Source organism: Eubalaena glacialis, chromosome X (assembly GCF_028564815.1).
Source record: "Eubalaena glacialis isolate mEubGla1 chromosome X, mEubGla1.1.hap2.+ XY, whole genome shotgun sequence".
NCBI classification, from domain to species: Eukaryota; Metazoa; Chordata; class Mammalia; order Artiodactyla; family Balaenidae; genus Eubalaena; species Eubalaena glacialis.
Window position 1 is genome coordinate 94,739,383 of NC_083736.1, and position 17,751 is coordinate 94,757,133.

General features: G+C 46.9%; 1 protein-coding gene across 1 annotated transcript; it reads left to right on the plus strand.

Moving 5' to 3' along the window:
• The first annotated feature begins 1,882 nt into the window (after positions 1–1,882).
• LOC133081853 (nuclear RNA export factor 2-like) lies at positions 1,883–11,933 on the plus strand. The gene is made up of 20 exons (XM_061178181.1): positions 1,883–2,034; positions 2,268–2,421; positions 3,032–3,115; positions 3,231–3,335; positions 3,452–3,532; positions 3,671–3,740; positions 3,887–3,973; positions 4,093–4,202; positions 4,395–4,504; positions 6,313–6,388; positions 6,763–6,831; positions 6,916–6,971; positions 7,115–7,222; positions 7,329–7,387; positions 7,496–7,611; positions 7,707–7,749; positions 8,365–8,437; positions 8,969–9,136; positions 11,693–11,753; positions 11,889–11,933. The coding sequence occupies exons 2-20, from the start codon at positions 2,326–2,328 to the stop codon at positions 11,931–11,933; spliced, it is 1,617 nt and encodes a 538-aa protein (XP_061034164.1). The 5' UTR covers positions 1,883–2,034; positions 2,268–2,325.
• The last annotated feature ends 5,818 nt before the right edge of the window (positions 11,934–17,751 follow it).

Genomic DNA, 17,751 nt, shown 5'->3' on the forward strand with positions numbered 1-17,751 from the left:
GGGAAGAGAATTGACACGATCTTATTTCTGCAGGTGCCGAAAAACTTCCAAATCTTTTCCCATGGTGAATTAGATATGTTGGAGGGGAGAATTTGTGGGCGGGGGTGGGGGTGAACAGCAACACAACTCCTAGGAGTGAATACAAGGTGAGGTATACCCAGGACACTTTCTAAGCGTGCCTGTGGCTTCAGTATCCAGTACAGTAGATGTCAGAGTAAAAAAAATGAACAAGAGCCAAAGAGAGGCCTTACAGAATGATGAAAGGATCAGGACACCAGGGAGACATAAAGATCCTAAATGTGTATGCACCAAACAACAGAGCCTCAAAGTACATGAAGCAAAAACTGGTGGAGCTGAAAGGAGAAAGAGCCAGATCTATAATTATAGTGGGGGCCTTCCACACCCACCTCCCTCTTAGCAAGTGACAGAATTACCAGAGAGAAAATCAGCAAGGATATAGGAGACCTGAATAACACAGGAAACTAACGAGATCTGCATGACATAAATAGAACAGTCCGCCCACCAACAGCAGAGTACAGGTTTTTCCCCGAGGGTCTCTGTAACATTCACCAAGTTAGACCATCTCCTCGACCATCAGACAAGCCTCAGTAAACTCAAAAAGAATTGAGGGACTTCCCTGTTGGTGCAGTGGTTAAGAATCCGCCTGTCAGTGCAGGGGACACAGGTTCGAGCCCTGGTCAGGAAGATCCCACATGCCGCAGAGCAGCTAAGCCCGTGCGCCTCAACTACTGAGCCTGCGCTCTAGAGCCCTCGAGCCACAACTGCTGAGCCCGCGTGCCACAACTACTGAAGCCCGCGCGCCTAGAGCCCATGCTCCGCAACAAGATAAGCCGCCGCAACGAGAAGCCTGTGCACCGCAACGAAGAGTAGCCCCTGCTAGCCGCAAGTAGAGAAAGCCCGTGTGCAGCAACGAAGACCCAACGCAGCCATAAATAAAGAAATAAATTTATTAAAAAAAAATAAAAATAAAAAAAGAAGAATTGAAATCTCCCAGAGTGTATTCCCTGGCCACGATGGAATCAAATTAGAGACCAGTAATAGAAAACAAAAAGAAGAATCCCTAAACACTTGGAAACGGTGGTTGACACATCATTCCAGGTTACCATTCACACCTTTGTTATAGAAGAGCTGAAGTGAGGAAGAGTTGCCTGCTGAGCTGAAAGGCATTTCAGGCTGGCCCAAAAGAGAGCTCACCCTGGCTCTTTCAAACAGAGTATTGTTCAGGGCAAGGCTGGAGGGAGGGAGACAGTTCAGGAGGCTGTGACATCAGTGCCACCTGACATTAAAGCTCCTAGTGCACTGGCAAAGGAAGTCCAGCTAGCTTGCTGGTTGTTAGTGGAATTGGTTTGGTGGCTGATTGGATTTGGGAAGCACGAGAGAGGTATTGGTGTGGTTGTTGGAAAGTCCTGAGAGAAGGCAAGATTCGGGTGCCTTCCTGGTACATATACGACTGGTGTCCAGTCTAACCCATGGACGCATACACCTCGGTTCCTTATCAGTCCTGCTCCACTGTGTTAAAAGTTTCAACGCAGTTGTCCTCTCCTCCCTCCTCATTCTCCTCCCTCCTCCTTCTCCTCCCTCTTTCTCCTCCTTGTCCTCCTCTTCCTCATCCTGCTCCTCCTCGATTCTTCCCCCGATAGTGCCATCTGTCGGATAAGGCTGTCCTCTCTGCACAGGCAGAAGAGTGTCCTTTCTGAGGTTTGTGGGATTGGTCCCTTAGGCCAGGTTGGCACTGTGCCTGCCCTACCATCCTGTTAGCCTAAGACATGGTACGTGGTAAGTGCACCACAGATGTGTCTTCAAACCTGTATTTTTGTTCCTCTTTTCAGAATACAGTGATGGTGGTAGACCACCTCAAGGAAGAAAGAAAGGTTGTAGTTCTTTCCCAGGTAATTCTGGCAAGAGGAGCCCTCATTATGAACACGATGGATGTGAGCCTCAGCCCTCACACCTCCAAGAGGATGATGGAAACGTGGTGAAGAGGGATGTCCAGGAGGACCCCGAAGTAAGACAGTAAGTGACCAGGCAGCAGGGTTTGTACACAGCAGCCCCTGGGACTATGCACCTCTCTCACTCTCCGTGGACTTGTTTCTCTTCTGTCACTGCAAAACTGAAGCATGCTAGAAGTGAAATAATGGTTGAGCAATCCTAATTGTAGTGCTGGTGTCAAAGAGACGAGGGTGTACAGAAGACTTTCTTAGCACGTATGACCACTCACCCTCCTTCACTCCACATCCCCCCTGCAGCTCTCCCTGTACCATCCGAGGCAACGAGAGGAGAGTGAGATGGCACAGTGAAGGCCGCATGCATATGACTGTGTGGAGAAACAGAAAACCTCTGGAGAGAGAAATGCAGGAGAACACACAAGATGGAACCCCAGGGAGCTGGTTCAGGGTCACAGTGAGTATCCTGAAAAATGTATGGAATGTGCAGGAGAGAAAAGTCAGGGGGAGTTGTGTTGGTCTCATGTAGAGATGCTGGTTTATTTCACTGGGGACAGTTTGTAATCTGTCCTTCTTATGACCAGGAGTTAACAATCCTGTTCATCTAAGGGCAGATTCAGAGAAGCAGTGTAAAGGAAACAGGCTGACTGTGAGGAGAACGGAGGAGCCTGTCTCAGAGCAAAGATGGAAACTACTGCCAAGGATATAGAGCAACGCCACATTGGAGGTCTCAGTTTGGCAAGCTGAGTGTGGGAGATGGAGGGTCGAGCCTCTGGAGACCTTGTCTGAGGGGCAAGCAGTGTCTGCACTGGGTAGGATCTCCTGGAAATTTATAAAAGGAAGATCATCTCTGACACCTTGATTATTTGGAAGAGAGTTTGACTGGAGAGAAAGAGTATTTAGGAAATCCATATTACACACACCCATAAGAAATCATGCCAGTGGTCCCTTCTTTAGAAGCCCTTTCAAGCTCAGTAGAAGGCCGGAAAAGAACAGGAAAAGGTTCGTCCTCCAGCCTAAATTCCCTGTTGTCTGTCCTCTCTCCCATCCCTTCTTTTCATCCTTAGATTCCTTGTGGGATACAGTATGACAAGACATGGCTAATGAACTCAATCCAGAGCCATTGCGGTGTCCCCTTCACTCCAGTGGACGTAAGAGAGGATGCCGAAGCCAGACGCGTGGGCACAGGGAAGGGGGAGAGAGAGACCTGGTTCAGCAGGGTCTGTTGGCTTCTGATACTATTGCTGTTGCATTCAATCCCTGTAGTTCCACTTTATGCACAATGGGGCTCAGTTCTTTGTCCAGGAAGCAAGCACTGCGTCTGCATTGATGGATGTCAGCAACAAGATTTGTGACGAGGAGAGCCGAAAGGTGTGTGTCGCGGGCATTACCTGTACCTCATCCTGAGGAAGGAGTACAGGCCAGGGGCTGGTTGTCTTCTTTGGAACTAGAGTTCCTGGTGCTTACCCCACCTCTTCTTCCTGCAGATACTTGTCTTTGTCAGCCCCTCCGCTGTTCCCTACTCTGTGCGGGATAAGTTGAAGCCAGAAGAAATGGAGCAGCTAAAGGTAATGCAGACTCAAGGCATGCTGTGTGCCAACGCTCAGACCCACCTCTCCTTCCTCCAGCCCCCCGTCCCCCTCGCCCCCGAATTCCCTGCCACCACCACAGCCTCAGAGCGGTTCTCTCCATCTCTCTCTCTGCAGCTGACCTTGAGCAAACGATTTGATGTCTCCCAGCAAGCTCTTGACCTCCAGAGGCTCCGCGTTGACCCAGGTACGGCTGACAGCAGTAATTCTAGGGCGGGCGAGGGCAGAGGGGTCTTCCTGGAGGGAGACTTAGGGATGGTAACGTGGGGCGGGTCTGGTGCTGGCCCCAGACCCCACTCAGCCATCTGATTCCCTCCCATCTCCTTCCTGAAGGCTTGTTGGGCCATGGTATTGACATAATTCTGAATCGAAGAAACTGCGTGGCTGCCACCCTGCAGATCATCGAAAAGAATTTCCCTGAGGTGAGGCTGTAGGCCCAGTGCTGGTATTAGTGTAGGGGGTGGAAGAGATGGGGTGGAGGGCAGATTTGTCTCCAAGGTCCTAGATAGTAACCTTCACTCTACCTCTTCTTGCCCCAAAACTGTTGTCCTTGAACTTGAGCAGCAACAAACTGTACCAGCTGGATGGCCTGTCTGATATTTTACAGATGGCCCCCACGGTCAAGATCCTGAACCTCTCCAAAAATAAGGTGAGAAGGGGGAGCCAGATCAAAGTTGGGTTGAGATTTGGGGGGGGGGCCGTGTTAGTGGCCATCAGAGTGATGACAGGAGGCAGGTGAAGGTACCTGTGGGGAAGGGAGGGAGAGCGCTGGGGGTGCAGAGATCCGGATGTCCCTCTTTCCCTGGGATTCCTTTTCCCACTTCCGCCCCATATTTCTCAGCTGAAGTCTGTGTGGGAGTTGAGCAAGATGAAAGGGCTGAAGCTTGAAGAGCTGTGGCTGCAAGGGAACCCATTGTGTGGCACCTTCCCAGACTGGTCCACCTATGTAAGGTCAGTGTGAACACCCTGTCACCCTTCTTGGTGACCTTCACCCATGGGAGCCTAGACTATCTGTGACAGTGCCCCTTTGCCAAAGGTGGCAGCCCTGGTCTTCTGGGAGGATCACAGGCCCCACCTTCTGCTCTCTCTGTGCCTATCACCGGTGAGGAGTTCCCTTCCCCTGACCTGCTCACCTCTGCAGGGGCTCTGGGGTCTGTTTCCAGCTCTCTGTGCCCAGCTATATTCCACCAAGGCCTCCCAAGAGTGTGCCCCAGGAAGCAGGGCTTCTCCTCCTCACCAGGACCAGGAGCGACCAGCCCTGATCCAGATGCTGGCGCCCTGGACTGAGAAGGGTCCTCCAGCCCAGGGCCTCATGCTGAGAGAAGCCTTCCTTCTTTGTGCTGAGATGGCGTTTGCCTCCCCCGTTCTGAGAGGGGCCCTCTTCCCCTTCCTCCAAAGGGGTCCCCCCTCCTCTCTCAGGTTGACATGGGGGCTTTCCTGCGCCATGCTGAGGGCTGAGGCCGTGGGTGGCTGCTGTCATGACATCCATTCTGCTGGCCCAATGCCAGGAGCTGGACCCTCCTTGGGAAAAAGCAGGGCTCCTTGAGTCAAGGGGCCAGACGTGGGCCCCCGCCAGTGATCAGAGGGCTTCCTGAGGCAGGAGTGGAAGGCAGAGGGCAGAGGTGGTAGAGGAGACAGAAGGACAGGGCTCTCAGGGGCACTTCCCATCCCTCCCTGCACACGTCACATCATCCCATCTGGTCCTTCACAGGAGCCCTGGGCAGCCTGAGACAGGTATGATTCCTCAGATAAAGAACCAACTCAGACAGGTGCAGGGGTCATCGGGAGAGAAGACGGTGATCATAAGAGTGGGCCACGGATCCTCAGCCCCATACTGAGCTGGGACCTGACCCTTTCCTCCTTCTGGGGAAGATCTTCCCCCATGGCTGCTCTGTTTCCCATGCCCAAGTCTGGCTGAGCTCACACAGGTGACAAAGTTTCAGCCAGCATCCAGTGGGCCCCCCAGCCCAACATGGGCATATTTTCCATTCCTACCTGGTGTGTCTGGGCGATTCTGGGGCAGGTGAAGAGCCGCAAAAGGTGTGCCGTTTCCCCTTTCTTCTCTCTTCTTCCCTGACCCCGACCATGGGAGAGCTTCTTTCCCTTCCCTTTGTTTTCTCTCTCTCCCTTGTCTCTGTGCCCCTATGTCTCTCTCATCTCTCCCCTCCTACCTTCACTCTCTTTCTGTCTTCATCCCCCTCCATCTCCCTTCCTGCCTCCTGAGCCCCGCCTCACTCACCTCCCTGCCCCCGCATCGTGGGCCATCCCTCGGGGGTGTCCGGGCCTTGGCAGAGTCCTGGACCCTCAGTGAGGTAGCAGAGCCCCGGGCTCCCACCCCATTCCCTCTTCTCTCCACAGCCTTCAGTGGGGCCCTGGAGGAAGGAAGGGAGGGGAAGGAAGCCCTGCAGCATGGGTTTGAAATGCTGGTCCGTGTGGCACTGGAGAAGGGAGTCCGAGTAGTCTGGGTGGGAGCTACCCAGGGGAAGGAGAGGAAGGGAGGGAGGGAAGGACTATTAAAGTGAAGGTATTGAGAGAGATGAGGAGACAGTGCCTTTCACACAGTAAGATGACAGATGCTCAGTGCTCAACAGGGAAGTGGACCGAAAACCCTTAAAATCAGAAGCAGAGGTGGGCAAAGGGGGCTGCTGGGTGGGCCAGACCACACTGATCTCTGTTTATGGTATTACTGTTTTAACTCAAAGGAAGCATTGCAGCCTTGAACTATCAACCACCTCTTCTCTATTTTTGGTTTTGGACAGGGCCATCAGAGAATGTTTCCCGAAGTTATTATGCCTGTTAAGTGACTATGAAAATCATTGCCTCGTACTAATGTCGGTGACCGCTGCACCTGCCCTCAAGCCCCTTGGTTCTTGCCTAGATTACATGTTGGCATCAGAGCCTTAACCATTTTGGGGCACATGGTCTCCTGAAAATGACATGGGTATAATTCCTGGAAAAATACTGTTAAATACACACACACACACACACACACACACACACACACACACACACACACACACGTTGCATATAACACTAGAGACTTCCAAGACCTCATGATGAAGACATCCACTGTAAGCTTTCCCATGGAATTTCCAGGGGCCCTTTCACACCTGACCTCTGACCCTCACCCTCCTGGGCCCATCCTTTTCCCGGATCATCCAGGGCCACTCCCCTGGTCTCCACTCCTGACTTCCTCTTCCCTTCTCCAGGATGGCCAGGAGTTACCCTCACCAATTATCATTGACGTTGACACTCCTTACGTAATAAAGCCCTGCAAGGTGAGGAAGAGGATCAAACAACATTTGGCGAGTTGCAGGAGAGGCTTTATCAGCCACACAGTCTCAAATGCCTTTTGATTACAGGAAAGCTATAAAGGATCTGAGACACTGAAGAGTCTAGTCCTGCAATTCCTGCAGCAGTAAGTACCCTTGGGAATCTGAGCAAGGGGAGGAGGGCTAGGACAGTTGAGGCCACCTAAGCACAGGCCTGCTCATCAGAGTTCTCAAGTCTCATTTGAGGTCCAGACCACAGAGATCAACTGTCCTCATTACTCCCGCTCAGGTATTACTTGATCCATGACTGTGGAGACCGACAGCATCTCCTTGGTGCTTATCATGAGGAGGCCTGCTTCTCCCTGACCATTCCCTTCCACTCCGAGGATGCAGCCATGTGAGTATCACAGCCCAGACTCTGCTCCCGGGCCGTGTGACTCCCCAGCAGACACAGGCCAGCTCCTGCAAACACCCACCACCCACTGTTGCTCTTTGTCTCCTAGAAGCAGCTTGTGCGAGTACTTCAAGGACAGCAGGAATATGAAGAAGCTCAAGGACCCCCGTGAGTGTGTGTTGGGAAGACTGGGTGGGAAAGGGCGGTGAAGGGGTCAATCATAGGGCCCAGGGTGTGGCAGCCCCTGACCTTCGCTCGCTTACCCTCCCCTCACAGACCTGCGGGTCCAGCTGCTGAAGCACACAAAACGTGACATTGTGCACACCCTCTGTGTGTTGCCCAAGACTCAGCATGACTTCAGCTCCTTCGTGGTGGACATGTGGTTCCAGACGGTGAGCGCCTGCTTCCTCCGTCGGGCGGGCCCAGGAAGCCGCAGGTGGGTCGGAGGTGGAGGTGGTGACTGGGCGCCTGGGCTCTTCCCTTTCAGGAGATGATGCTCTGCTTCTCTGTCAACGGGGTGTTCAAGGAAGGTGAGTGTGTGTAGACCCCCTCCCCAGATGCCCCACTGCTGCCTCCCCCTGACCAGGCTCACTCCCAGAACCTCCCAGGTTCCCTGACCCATTCCCTTCCCTTCCCTTCCCTTCCCTTCCCTTCCCTTCCCTTCCTTTCCCCTCATTTCCCTCCCCTCCCCTCCCCTCCCTTCCCCTTCTGCACTGTGTTCTCCAGCCCTCAGTCTTCCCACAGACACCCCAGGTCTGAGCTGTGTCCACGCCTGTCTGCCCTGCACACCCTGGGCGTTGGGGACACAGGCTGTGGAGTTTGGTGGCTCTCATCCCAGATCCTTACTCTGAGAACTTGGGCCGTTACTTAACCTCTCAGTTTCCTCATTTGCAAAATGGGGTAGTAGTATCCACCTCTTGGGCGGCTGTGAAAAACGCATCCCGTGAACTTGTGTAGTGGTCAGGGCCCTGTCACTGGGCGCAGACTGCTCCTATAGTTGCCCTCCCCATTGCCGACACCCTGGCCCCCGTGAACAACTGCCCTCTCAGCATGAGTGTCCAGTCACAGCCTGACTGGGGACCGCCGTGTGAGCGTGTACAGCACGTGCGGCTCTAAGGGGTACTGTTGTTTGTTTGCTGTTGAAGTGGAAGGAAGTTCTCAGGGCTGTGTGCGTGCCTTCACCCGGACCTTCATCGCTACCCCTGCCAGCTACTCCAGGTGAGAGCCCTGTTGTGGGCGGGAATGCCTATCTCAGCCTGGGCTCAGGGGCGTGGGAATGAGGTGGCGCAGACCTTAGGTTTACTCAGTATTGTGGAAAGCCAGCAGGGAGATCCCAGGAGCAGTCTAGCCTAGTGGTTAATAAGAGCATGGGCTCTGGAATCGGCCTATGGGTTCTCTCCTTGACCCAACACTCACTCTCTGTGTGACCTTGGTCCAGTCACATGACCTCTCTGTGACTCAGTGTCTTCTTCCGAGAATGGGGATCAGAGCATCCACCCCTTGGGCTGTGGTAAAGGGTAAATGCAAAATTGTCCGTGGGTTGGGGATAAACCTATAAATTGAGTGAAGGTGGTAGACAGTCTCTGCTCTGTGGGGAGGGGCAGAGGGACCAGTCAAGGAACCTGGGAGACAGACACAGCAGGGGTATGGAAGGAATCTAGTTGCTGAGTGGCAGTGGGAGCAGGATCGTTGTTTGGGGTGTGGGGTGGTCCATCTGTCCAGTTGTCTGAGTGCCCATTTTTCCTCCAGTCTATGCATTGTGAATGACGAACTGTTTGTGAGGGACGCCAGCCCCAGTGAGACTCAGAGTGCGTTCTCCATCCCAATGCCTACACCCTCCTCCCTCTCCCAGGAGCAGCAGGAAATGGTGCAGGCTTTCTCCACCCTGTCTGGGATGAAACTCGAGTGGTCTCAGAAGTGAGTGCTGGGTGTGCATGGGAATGTGCTTGGGTTGGAATGGCGGGGGAGTGAATCATGGAAACTCGCAAGCAATTTGGAAAAATAGCCTTTTGAATATTTTGCTTCCAAAAAATAAAAGTGAGCCCATGAAAAAGGTATCATACTATTATATGTGTAAAGGGTTTTCAAGATAGTATAATGCTCAGTGACATTATCTTGTATACGGAAAATCCAGGACAATCCACACACACACCAACCAACCAACAAACAAACAAAACACCCCACTAGAACTGATAACCAAGTTCACCAGAGTTGCAGGATACAAGACCGATATACAAAACTTATTTGTATTTCCGTGTACTTGCAATGAACAACCCAAAAATGAAATTAAGAAAGCAAGCCCAAGAGGGAAGAGATATGGGAACATATGTATATGTATAACTGATTCACTTTGTTATAAAGCAGAAACTAACACACCATTGTAAAGCAATTATACTCCAATAAAGATGTTAAAAAAAAAAAAAAGAAAGAAAGCAAGCCCAGTTACCATAGCATCAAAATAGTACAACGCTTTGAAACAAATGTAACAAAAGAAGTGCAAATCTCATACTCCGGAGTCTGTAAAACGCTGTTGAAAAAAATAAAGAAGACCTAAATAAATGGAAAGACACTCCATTTTCATGGGTTGGAAGGCAATATTATTAAGATGGCAGTACTATCCAGAGCAAACTAGGTTCAATGCAGTCCCTATCAGAATCCTTCTTTGCAACAATTGACAAGGTTATCCTAAACTTCATATGGAGGTGCACAAAAACAATCTCGAAAGAGAAGACCAAAGTTAGAAGACTCACACTTCGCAATTTCAAAACTTGCTACAAAGCCACAGTAATAAAGACTACGTGGTACTGGCCTGTGGACAGTGTATGAATCAATGGACTAGAACTGAGAGTCCACAGATAAACCCTCACATTTATGGTCAACTGATTATCAACCTGACAGAGTGCTGAAAAAATCTGATGGGAAACTAATAGTGCTTTCAACAAATGGTGCTGGGACAAGTGGGTATCCGCGTGCAAACCAAAGATTTTGACCCCTGACTCACACACCATGTACAAACATAGCCTGAAAATGGATCAAAGATCTAAAAGTAAGAGCTAAGACTATAAAAATCTGGGAAGGAAACATAGGTGTCAGTCTTCACGAATTAGGCAATCATTTCTTACATATGACACCAAAAGCACAAGCAACCAAAGAAAAAAAGTAGATAAATTGTTGACTTCATCAAAATTAAAACCTTTTGAGCATCAAAGCACCGTATCAAAAAGGTGAAAAGCCCACCAACAGAACGGGAGAAAATATTTGCATATCACATATCTGGCAAGAATATGTGAAGAACCCTTGCAACTCAACAATAAAAAGGCGAACACCCCAATTTTTTTAAAATGGGGAAAGGCTCTGAATGGACATTTCTCCAAAGAAGACATATAAATGGCCAACAAGGAAATGAGAAACTTCTCAACATCGTTAGTCATCAAGGAAATGCAAATTGAAACCACAGTGAGTTACCAGGTCACACCCACTAAGATGGCTTTAATCAATGAAACGAATGATAACAAGTGTTGGTGAGGATGTGGAGACATTGGAATTCTCATGTGTTACTGATGGGAATATAAAAGGGAGCAGTGGTTTGGGAAAACAGTTTGGCACTTCCCCAAAATGTTAAACACGGAGCTACCATATGACCCAGTAATCCCACTCCTAAGTATCCTACCAGGAGAAATGAAAACATATGTTCACTCTAAAACTTGTTCAGGAACGTTCATAGCAGCATTATTGATAATAGCCGAAAAGTGGAAACAACCCAAATGTCCTGTAGCTGATGAATGGATGAATAAATCTTGGTACATCCATATAGTAGAATATTATTCAGTCATAAAAAAGAATACTGTTCTGATACACGTCATGACATGGATGGACCTTGAAAACATGATGCTAAGTGAAAGAAGCCAGTCACAAAAAGTCAAATATTGTATGAAATGTCCAGAAACGGCAAATCCACAGGGACCAAAAGCAGATTAGTGGTTGCCAGGGTCTGGGGGAAGGGGAGGAATAGGGAGTGATCACTAATGGTTAAGGAGCTTCTTTTTGAGGTGGTAAAATTAGTTTGGAATTCGATAGTTGTGGTGGTTGCACAATCGTGTGAATGTACTAAAAAGCACTGATTTGTATACTTTAAAATGGTGTGTGCATTATACCTCAATAAAAGATGGTTGGAGACTTGTACTTTAGAATTTTTCATTTGTTATTTTCTTGAACATCTTTCTTGATCAGTATATATTGAATTTCCTTGTTCTTTTGCACAGCTCTACTTTTCTGTTTTGAATTCTAGTGGGCATGAATGCTAGTGATAGATGGTTTGGTTTTCACTGGGTCTTTCTTCGTCGTTACACATAGTGTTCATACTGGTACATGTGTCCCAGCAAGAAAGTGGCATAGATTTAGCGGTGGCATTGCATGGTCAGCGTGACTGTACTGTGGTACTAATGGAGATCACCTGTTGTTCTCCCACTGCAGGTGCCTTCAGGACAACGAATGGAACTACACCAGAGCTGGTCATGTCTTCAGTATGCTCAAGGTGAGGTCTGGGAATCAAGTGGGTTAAAGATGAACGTTTCTGGGCCTTCAGGGAGGCCAAGAAGGTGGAGGCCGGTGGCCTGGGAATGGAACTCGGGGAGCGGGCTCTTCTGACATTCCGACTCCTTCTCTCCAGACCGAGGGCAAGATCCCAGAGGAGGCCTTCAAAGAAATCCCCTAAAAGGAGCCCTTGGATGTCATCTTTGTCTTCATCCACATCATCTTTTCTCTCCAGCCTCAGGCCACGCCCATGACTGGGGTTGGAGGCCTGGCTGACCAAGAAGCCAAAGTTACGTTGTAGACCAGGTAACATAGCCACCTGAAGGGTCAGCTGTTCTGTGTCTTTTCCCCACTCACGATTGCTGTTCGGTTTCATAATAAAGAGTGCTGTTGCAAGCTGTATGTTGTGTGTCCTCCATTGCTCTTCCCTGCCCCAATCATGAGCCAGTAGGTCCAGGCCTGAAAGTCCCTGCCTTCCTCCCCGAGGAGGAGGCACCTCCTAACCCAAACAAGTGGGTTTTTTACACACTTTTTTTCCATTTATAAAACATGAAGATTCTGCACAAAAATGGGACAACAATGCGATTTAAAGTACATGCATCAAAATTCCTTTATGTCCCAGCTAGATGGGTTTACATATATCATGCATCAAGTTGGGAAATTTAAAAATACGTTTAGACAATTGAAAATGGAAACACAGCATATCAAAACTTGTGTGACAGAGCAAAAGTAATGATCAGAGGAAAATCTATTAGTCGTTAGGTAAACGCAAATCGAAGCCACCATAGGATGCCACTTCACACCTACCACATTGGCTATAGCTTTTTTTTTTAAAGGAACATAACAAGATGAACTTTGGTGAGGATGTGGAGAAATTGGAACTTCTGTACATTGTTGGTGGGGATACAAATGGTTTCACTGCTGTGGAGAACAGTTTGTTGGTTCCTCACAAAATTAAACCCAGAAGTACCATATGACCCAGCTACTCCACTCCTAGGTGTATACCTGAAAGAATTGAAAGAGGTGCCGAAACAAATTACTGTACGTGAATGCTCACAGCAGCATTATTCATTATATTCAAAAGGTTGAAACAACCCATCTGTCCATCAAGGGATGAGTGGATAAACAAATTGTAGTATATACACACATTGGAATATGTATTTTTGCAAAGATTGAAATCCTTGTCATATGTGGTCACGGAAGTTGTCCTTCTATTTTATCAGTGGTCAGATAGTGACTTGACGGAGATTTCCTGAAGGGCCTGGAGCCAAAAAGGAAAGGAAAACAATATTGTCTAGTCTTTGCAGATTGGCTTCTGATCTGGGGCACTCCACCAATGCTTAGCCAGGCTGCCTCCAACTCTGCCTTAGCCTTCACCTCCTGCCTTTGAGGAGCCCAAAGGTCAGCCACATGTGCAAGCCTGGCTTCCTGTCAGACCTTTGCTGAGCCTGTGTCCTACCTTGTGCATATGCATTGCACACTGGAATCTCTGCTACGCCCTTCAAAACTCTTATTCCCCCAATAATTTTCCTCAACACCCTCACCCTTCCCAGGCTTTGGGGGCTCTCTGCTGCTTGCCTTATCTTCTTTCCCTTGCCCCAGGCAGCTATGGGTATGATACACTTTTAGATATTTTTGAGAGACGCAACCGAGAAAGCCACTCCATGCCTGGGAGGGGCAGTGGGAAACAAAAGTCATCCTCTGTGCCATTCCCTCAGGGGTCCTCCATAGAGGTCAGAAGGCACAATCACAGTTTTGGGGGAGAACAAGATCCATATTATGACCCCTGGGACCAGCAAGAAGCACCGTGAATGTGGCTGCCAGTCTCATGGCCACCACGGCTCTGGAGGATGGGGAACGTTAGGCAGAAGAGCAAAAACTCCGCGAAGTATTCTTACCAAAATTTAGCAGCCTCTTTCTTCACTGTGCACTCCTCTGGCTGCTGTAAGTTTGTTTGTTTGTTTGTTTGTTTGCTTGTTTAATTAGATTCCAGAGTTCTGAAAAGTGGCAGAGGAGGATGTCACTCCTTCATGATGGCTTTCTTTTATTCTTTTTTATTTTTCTTTTATTCTTGATATTGGTAATTTGTGCCCTGCCCCCGCCCCCACGTCTCTCTCTTTTTCTTCATCAGCCAAACTAGTGGTTTATCAATTTTGTTGATAGTTTCAAAGATCCAACTTTCTTTTTCCCTTGATCTTTCTGTACTGTTTGTCCAGTTGCTATTTCACTGATTTCTGTTCTCATGTTTACAATTTAGTATTTCCTTTCTTCTACTTACCTTGTACATAATTTTCTCTTTTTCCTTTAGTCTTTTAAGGTGGAAGCTTGTGTTACTGATTTTTATCTTTTCTTCTTTTCAAATGTAAGCATTTAAAACTATAAATTTCCCTCTAAGCACGGTTTTTCCTATGTCTCACAAATTTGGACACGTATTTTTATTCTCATTTTAACTTTTTCTGATTTATTTTTTAGCCCATGGGATAATTAGAATTTTGTTGTTTAGCTTTCAAATATTTTTGGATTTTACAGATATCTGCCGGTTACAAAAGAATGCATTTTGAGTCTCTGTTTCCTCATTTGTAATATTACCCTAAATATGTACCAAGGTTGTAACCACATTATAACTACAAAGGATACAATGGCAGGGAAATACTGGCAGGTTGAAAAGTAACAGCTGAGCATCATAACCAAAAGGAAAATAGACTACAACAGTATGCCATGAAATGATTTTCCTCACCTCAAAAAGCCCAGGTGATATTACTGTATAATATTTGGTTGACTTATTCATTCATTCATGCAGTGAGCAACAATTGGTGAGAATCTCTTATGTGTTTAAAACCACGACCCTGAGGAATCAAGAAGAGGTTAAGTGTTGTCACAGAGACAATGTCATGTGTTCACCCAATCCCTTCTTTTTGTCTTTGTCACACAGACACTTTACAAATTTATGGGGAGTTGGGTGAAACCTCTTATGACTGAGTTTTTCTGACCAATGGAATGAGGATTTAAATAATATATGCATCTTTCAGATCTGGACCATAAAAGCTGCAAGATCCTGCAGACATGTTTTCTTCCCTCTCTTTGTCCGATGCCTGGATAACAAGGATACAGTAACGAACTCCAAAACCTCAGGGAATTAAGTCCCTATACCCAAGCAGTCTGGGTCTCAGAACCACTGCATGGTTCATGCATTGGACCATGGACAAGAGTGAAAATTAAACTAGTGACCCTAGTGGAAAGTAAACCTTTTCTGGCAGGTGAAATTATAAGATGACCCTAATATCCCCGCCTCCTGGTGTACACACCCTGTCTAATCCCCAGAACTGTAAATATGATGGATTTTACTCCCATGACTAGGCTATGTTAGATGGCACAGTTGACTTTAAAAAAGGAGTATTATCTGGGTGGTCCTAATCTAATCACATAAGCCCTTTAAATCTGGGTCTAGACATCAGCAACAGAGGATTCAGAGGTTGGAAGCATGAGAAGGATTTGACACATTGGTGCTGAGTTGAATATGGACTGGCCAAAGTGGCAAAGAATGTGAGTCACCTCTAAGAGCTGAGAGTGTCCCCTGGCTGACAGTCAGAAATGAAATGTGGACCTCAATCCTACAGCCACAAGGAACTGAAATCTACCAACACAACAAAAAGAATGAATTTGGAAGCATATTTCCCCCCCAGATGCTCCAGTGAGAAAGCAGTTCAATAGACACCTTGATATCAGACTTGTGGTACCTTGAGCAGAGAACCCAGTCACATGCCAGAATTCTGGTCTACAGAACTTTGTGGTAATTAGTTATATAGCAATACAAAACTAATGCAGAGATATAATACGGTTAATATTAAAAGGAAGGAAGGAAGGGAGGGAGGGAGGGAAGAAAGGAGGAAAGAAAGAGAGAAAGAGAGAAAAAGAAAGAAAGGAAGAAAGGAAGGAAGAAAGAAAGAAAGAAAGAAAGAAAGAAAGAAAGAAAGAAAGAAAGAAAGAAAGAAAGAAAGAAAGAAAGAAAGAAAGGGAGAAAATCTTTAGTCAGTTACCCAGAAGATGGATTTCCTAGGAGTTTATAATAATGAGGATTATTCCTAAAGCCTGAAATGACCTTTGATGGGGTGTATGGCTCAAGAAGGGGGTGACCACAGACAGAATGGGCAGAGCCTAAGGGAACATGGAAAACAAGGCACTGAATTCACTAATACCCTGTTATGAGAAACAAGGCAAGTGAGTCAGAGTTGGAAGTGCTAGCATGATGTGATGACAGGGAACTAATGCTCTATATTTATGCTTACACATCATGGAAAAGGCAGTTTACAGTACCACTATATCACTGACTACAAACATATGCAGCACCTTTATCTATTATGGACAAAAAGTAATTCTTCTTAGAATTAATTAATTTAGTTACATGTATTATACTACATTTAAACTCATTTATTTTTTATTAAAAAAATTTTTTAACATCTTTATTGGAGTATAATTGCTTTACAATGGTGTGTTAGTTTCTGCTGTATAACAAAGTGAAGCAGCTATACATATACATATATCCCCATACCTCCTCCCTCCTGCATCTCCCTCCCATCCTCCCTATCCCACCCCTCTAGGTGGTCAAAAAGCACCGAGCTGATCTCCCTGTGCACTGTGGCTGCTTCCCACTAGCTATCTATTTTGCATCTGGTAGTGTATATATGTCCATGCCACTCCCTCACTTCGTCCCAGCTTACCCTTCCCCCTCCTCGTGTCCTCAAGTCCATTCTCTTCGTCTGTGTCTTTATTTCCGTCCTTCCCCTAGGTTCTTCAGAACCTTTTTTTTTTTTTTTTTTACATTCCATATATGTGTGTTACCATACGGTATTTGTTTTTCTCCTTCTGAAGTACTTCAATCTGTATGACAGATTCTAGGTCCATCCACCTCACTACAAATAACTCAATTTCGTTTCTTTTTATGGCTGAGTAATATCCCATTGTATATATGTACCACATCTTCTTTATCCATTCATCTGTCGATGGGCATTTAGGTTGCTTCCATGACCTGGCGATTGTAAATAGTGCTGCAATGAACATCAGGGTGCATGTGTCTTCTTGAATTACGGTTTTCTCAGGCTATATCCCCAGGAGTAGGATTGCTGGGTCGTATGATAGTTCTATTGTCAGCTTTTTAAGGAACTGCCATACTGTTCTCCATAGTGGCTGTATCAATTTACATTCCCACCAACAGTGCAAGAGGGTTCGCTTTGCTCCACACCCTCTCCAGCATTTGTTGTTTGTAGATTATTTGATGATGGCCATTCTGACTGGTGTGAGGTGATACCTCATTGAAGTTTTGATTTGCATTTCTCTAATGATTAGGGATATTGAGCATCCTCTCATGTGTTTGTTGGCAATCTGTATATCGTCTTTGGAGAAACGTCTATTTAGGTCTTCTGCCCATTTTTAGATAGGGTTGTTTGATTTTTTCATATTGAACTGCATGAGCTGCTTGTAAACGTTGGAGATTAATCCTTTGTCAGTTGCTTCATTTGAAAATATTTTCTCCATTTCTGAGGGTTGGCTTTTCGTCTTGTTTGTGGTTTCCTTTGCTGTGCAAAAGCTTTTACTTTTCATTAGGTTCCATTTGTTTATTTTTGTTTTTAATTCCATTTCTCTAAGAGGTGAATCATAAAGGATCTTGCCGTGATTTATATCATACAGTGTTCTGCCTAGGTTTTCCTCTAAGAGTTTTATAGTGTCTGGCCATACATTTAAGTCTTTAATCCATTTTGAGTTTGTTTTTGTGTATGGTGTTAGGGAGTGTTCTAATTTCATTCTTTTACATGTTGCTGTCCCGTGTTCCCAGCACCACTTATTAAAGACACTGTCTTTTCTCCATTGTATATTCTTGCCACCTTTGTCATAGATCAGGTGACCATAGGTGCGTGAGTTTATCTCTGGGCTTTCTATCCTGTTCCATTGATCTATATTTCTGGTTTTGTGCCAGTACCATACTGCCTTGATTACTGTAGCTT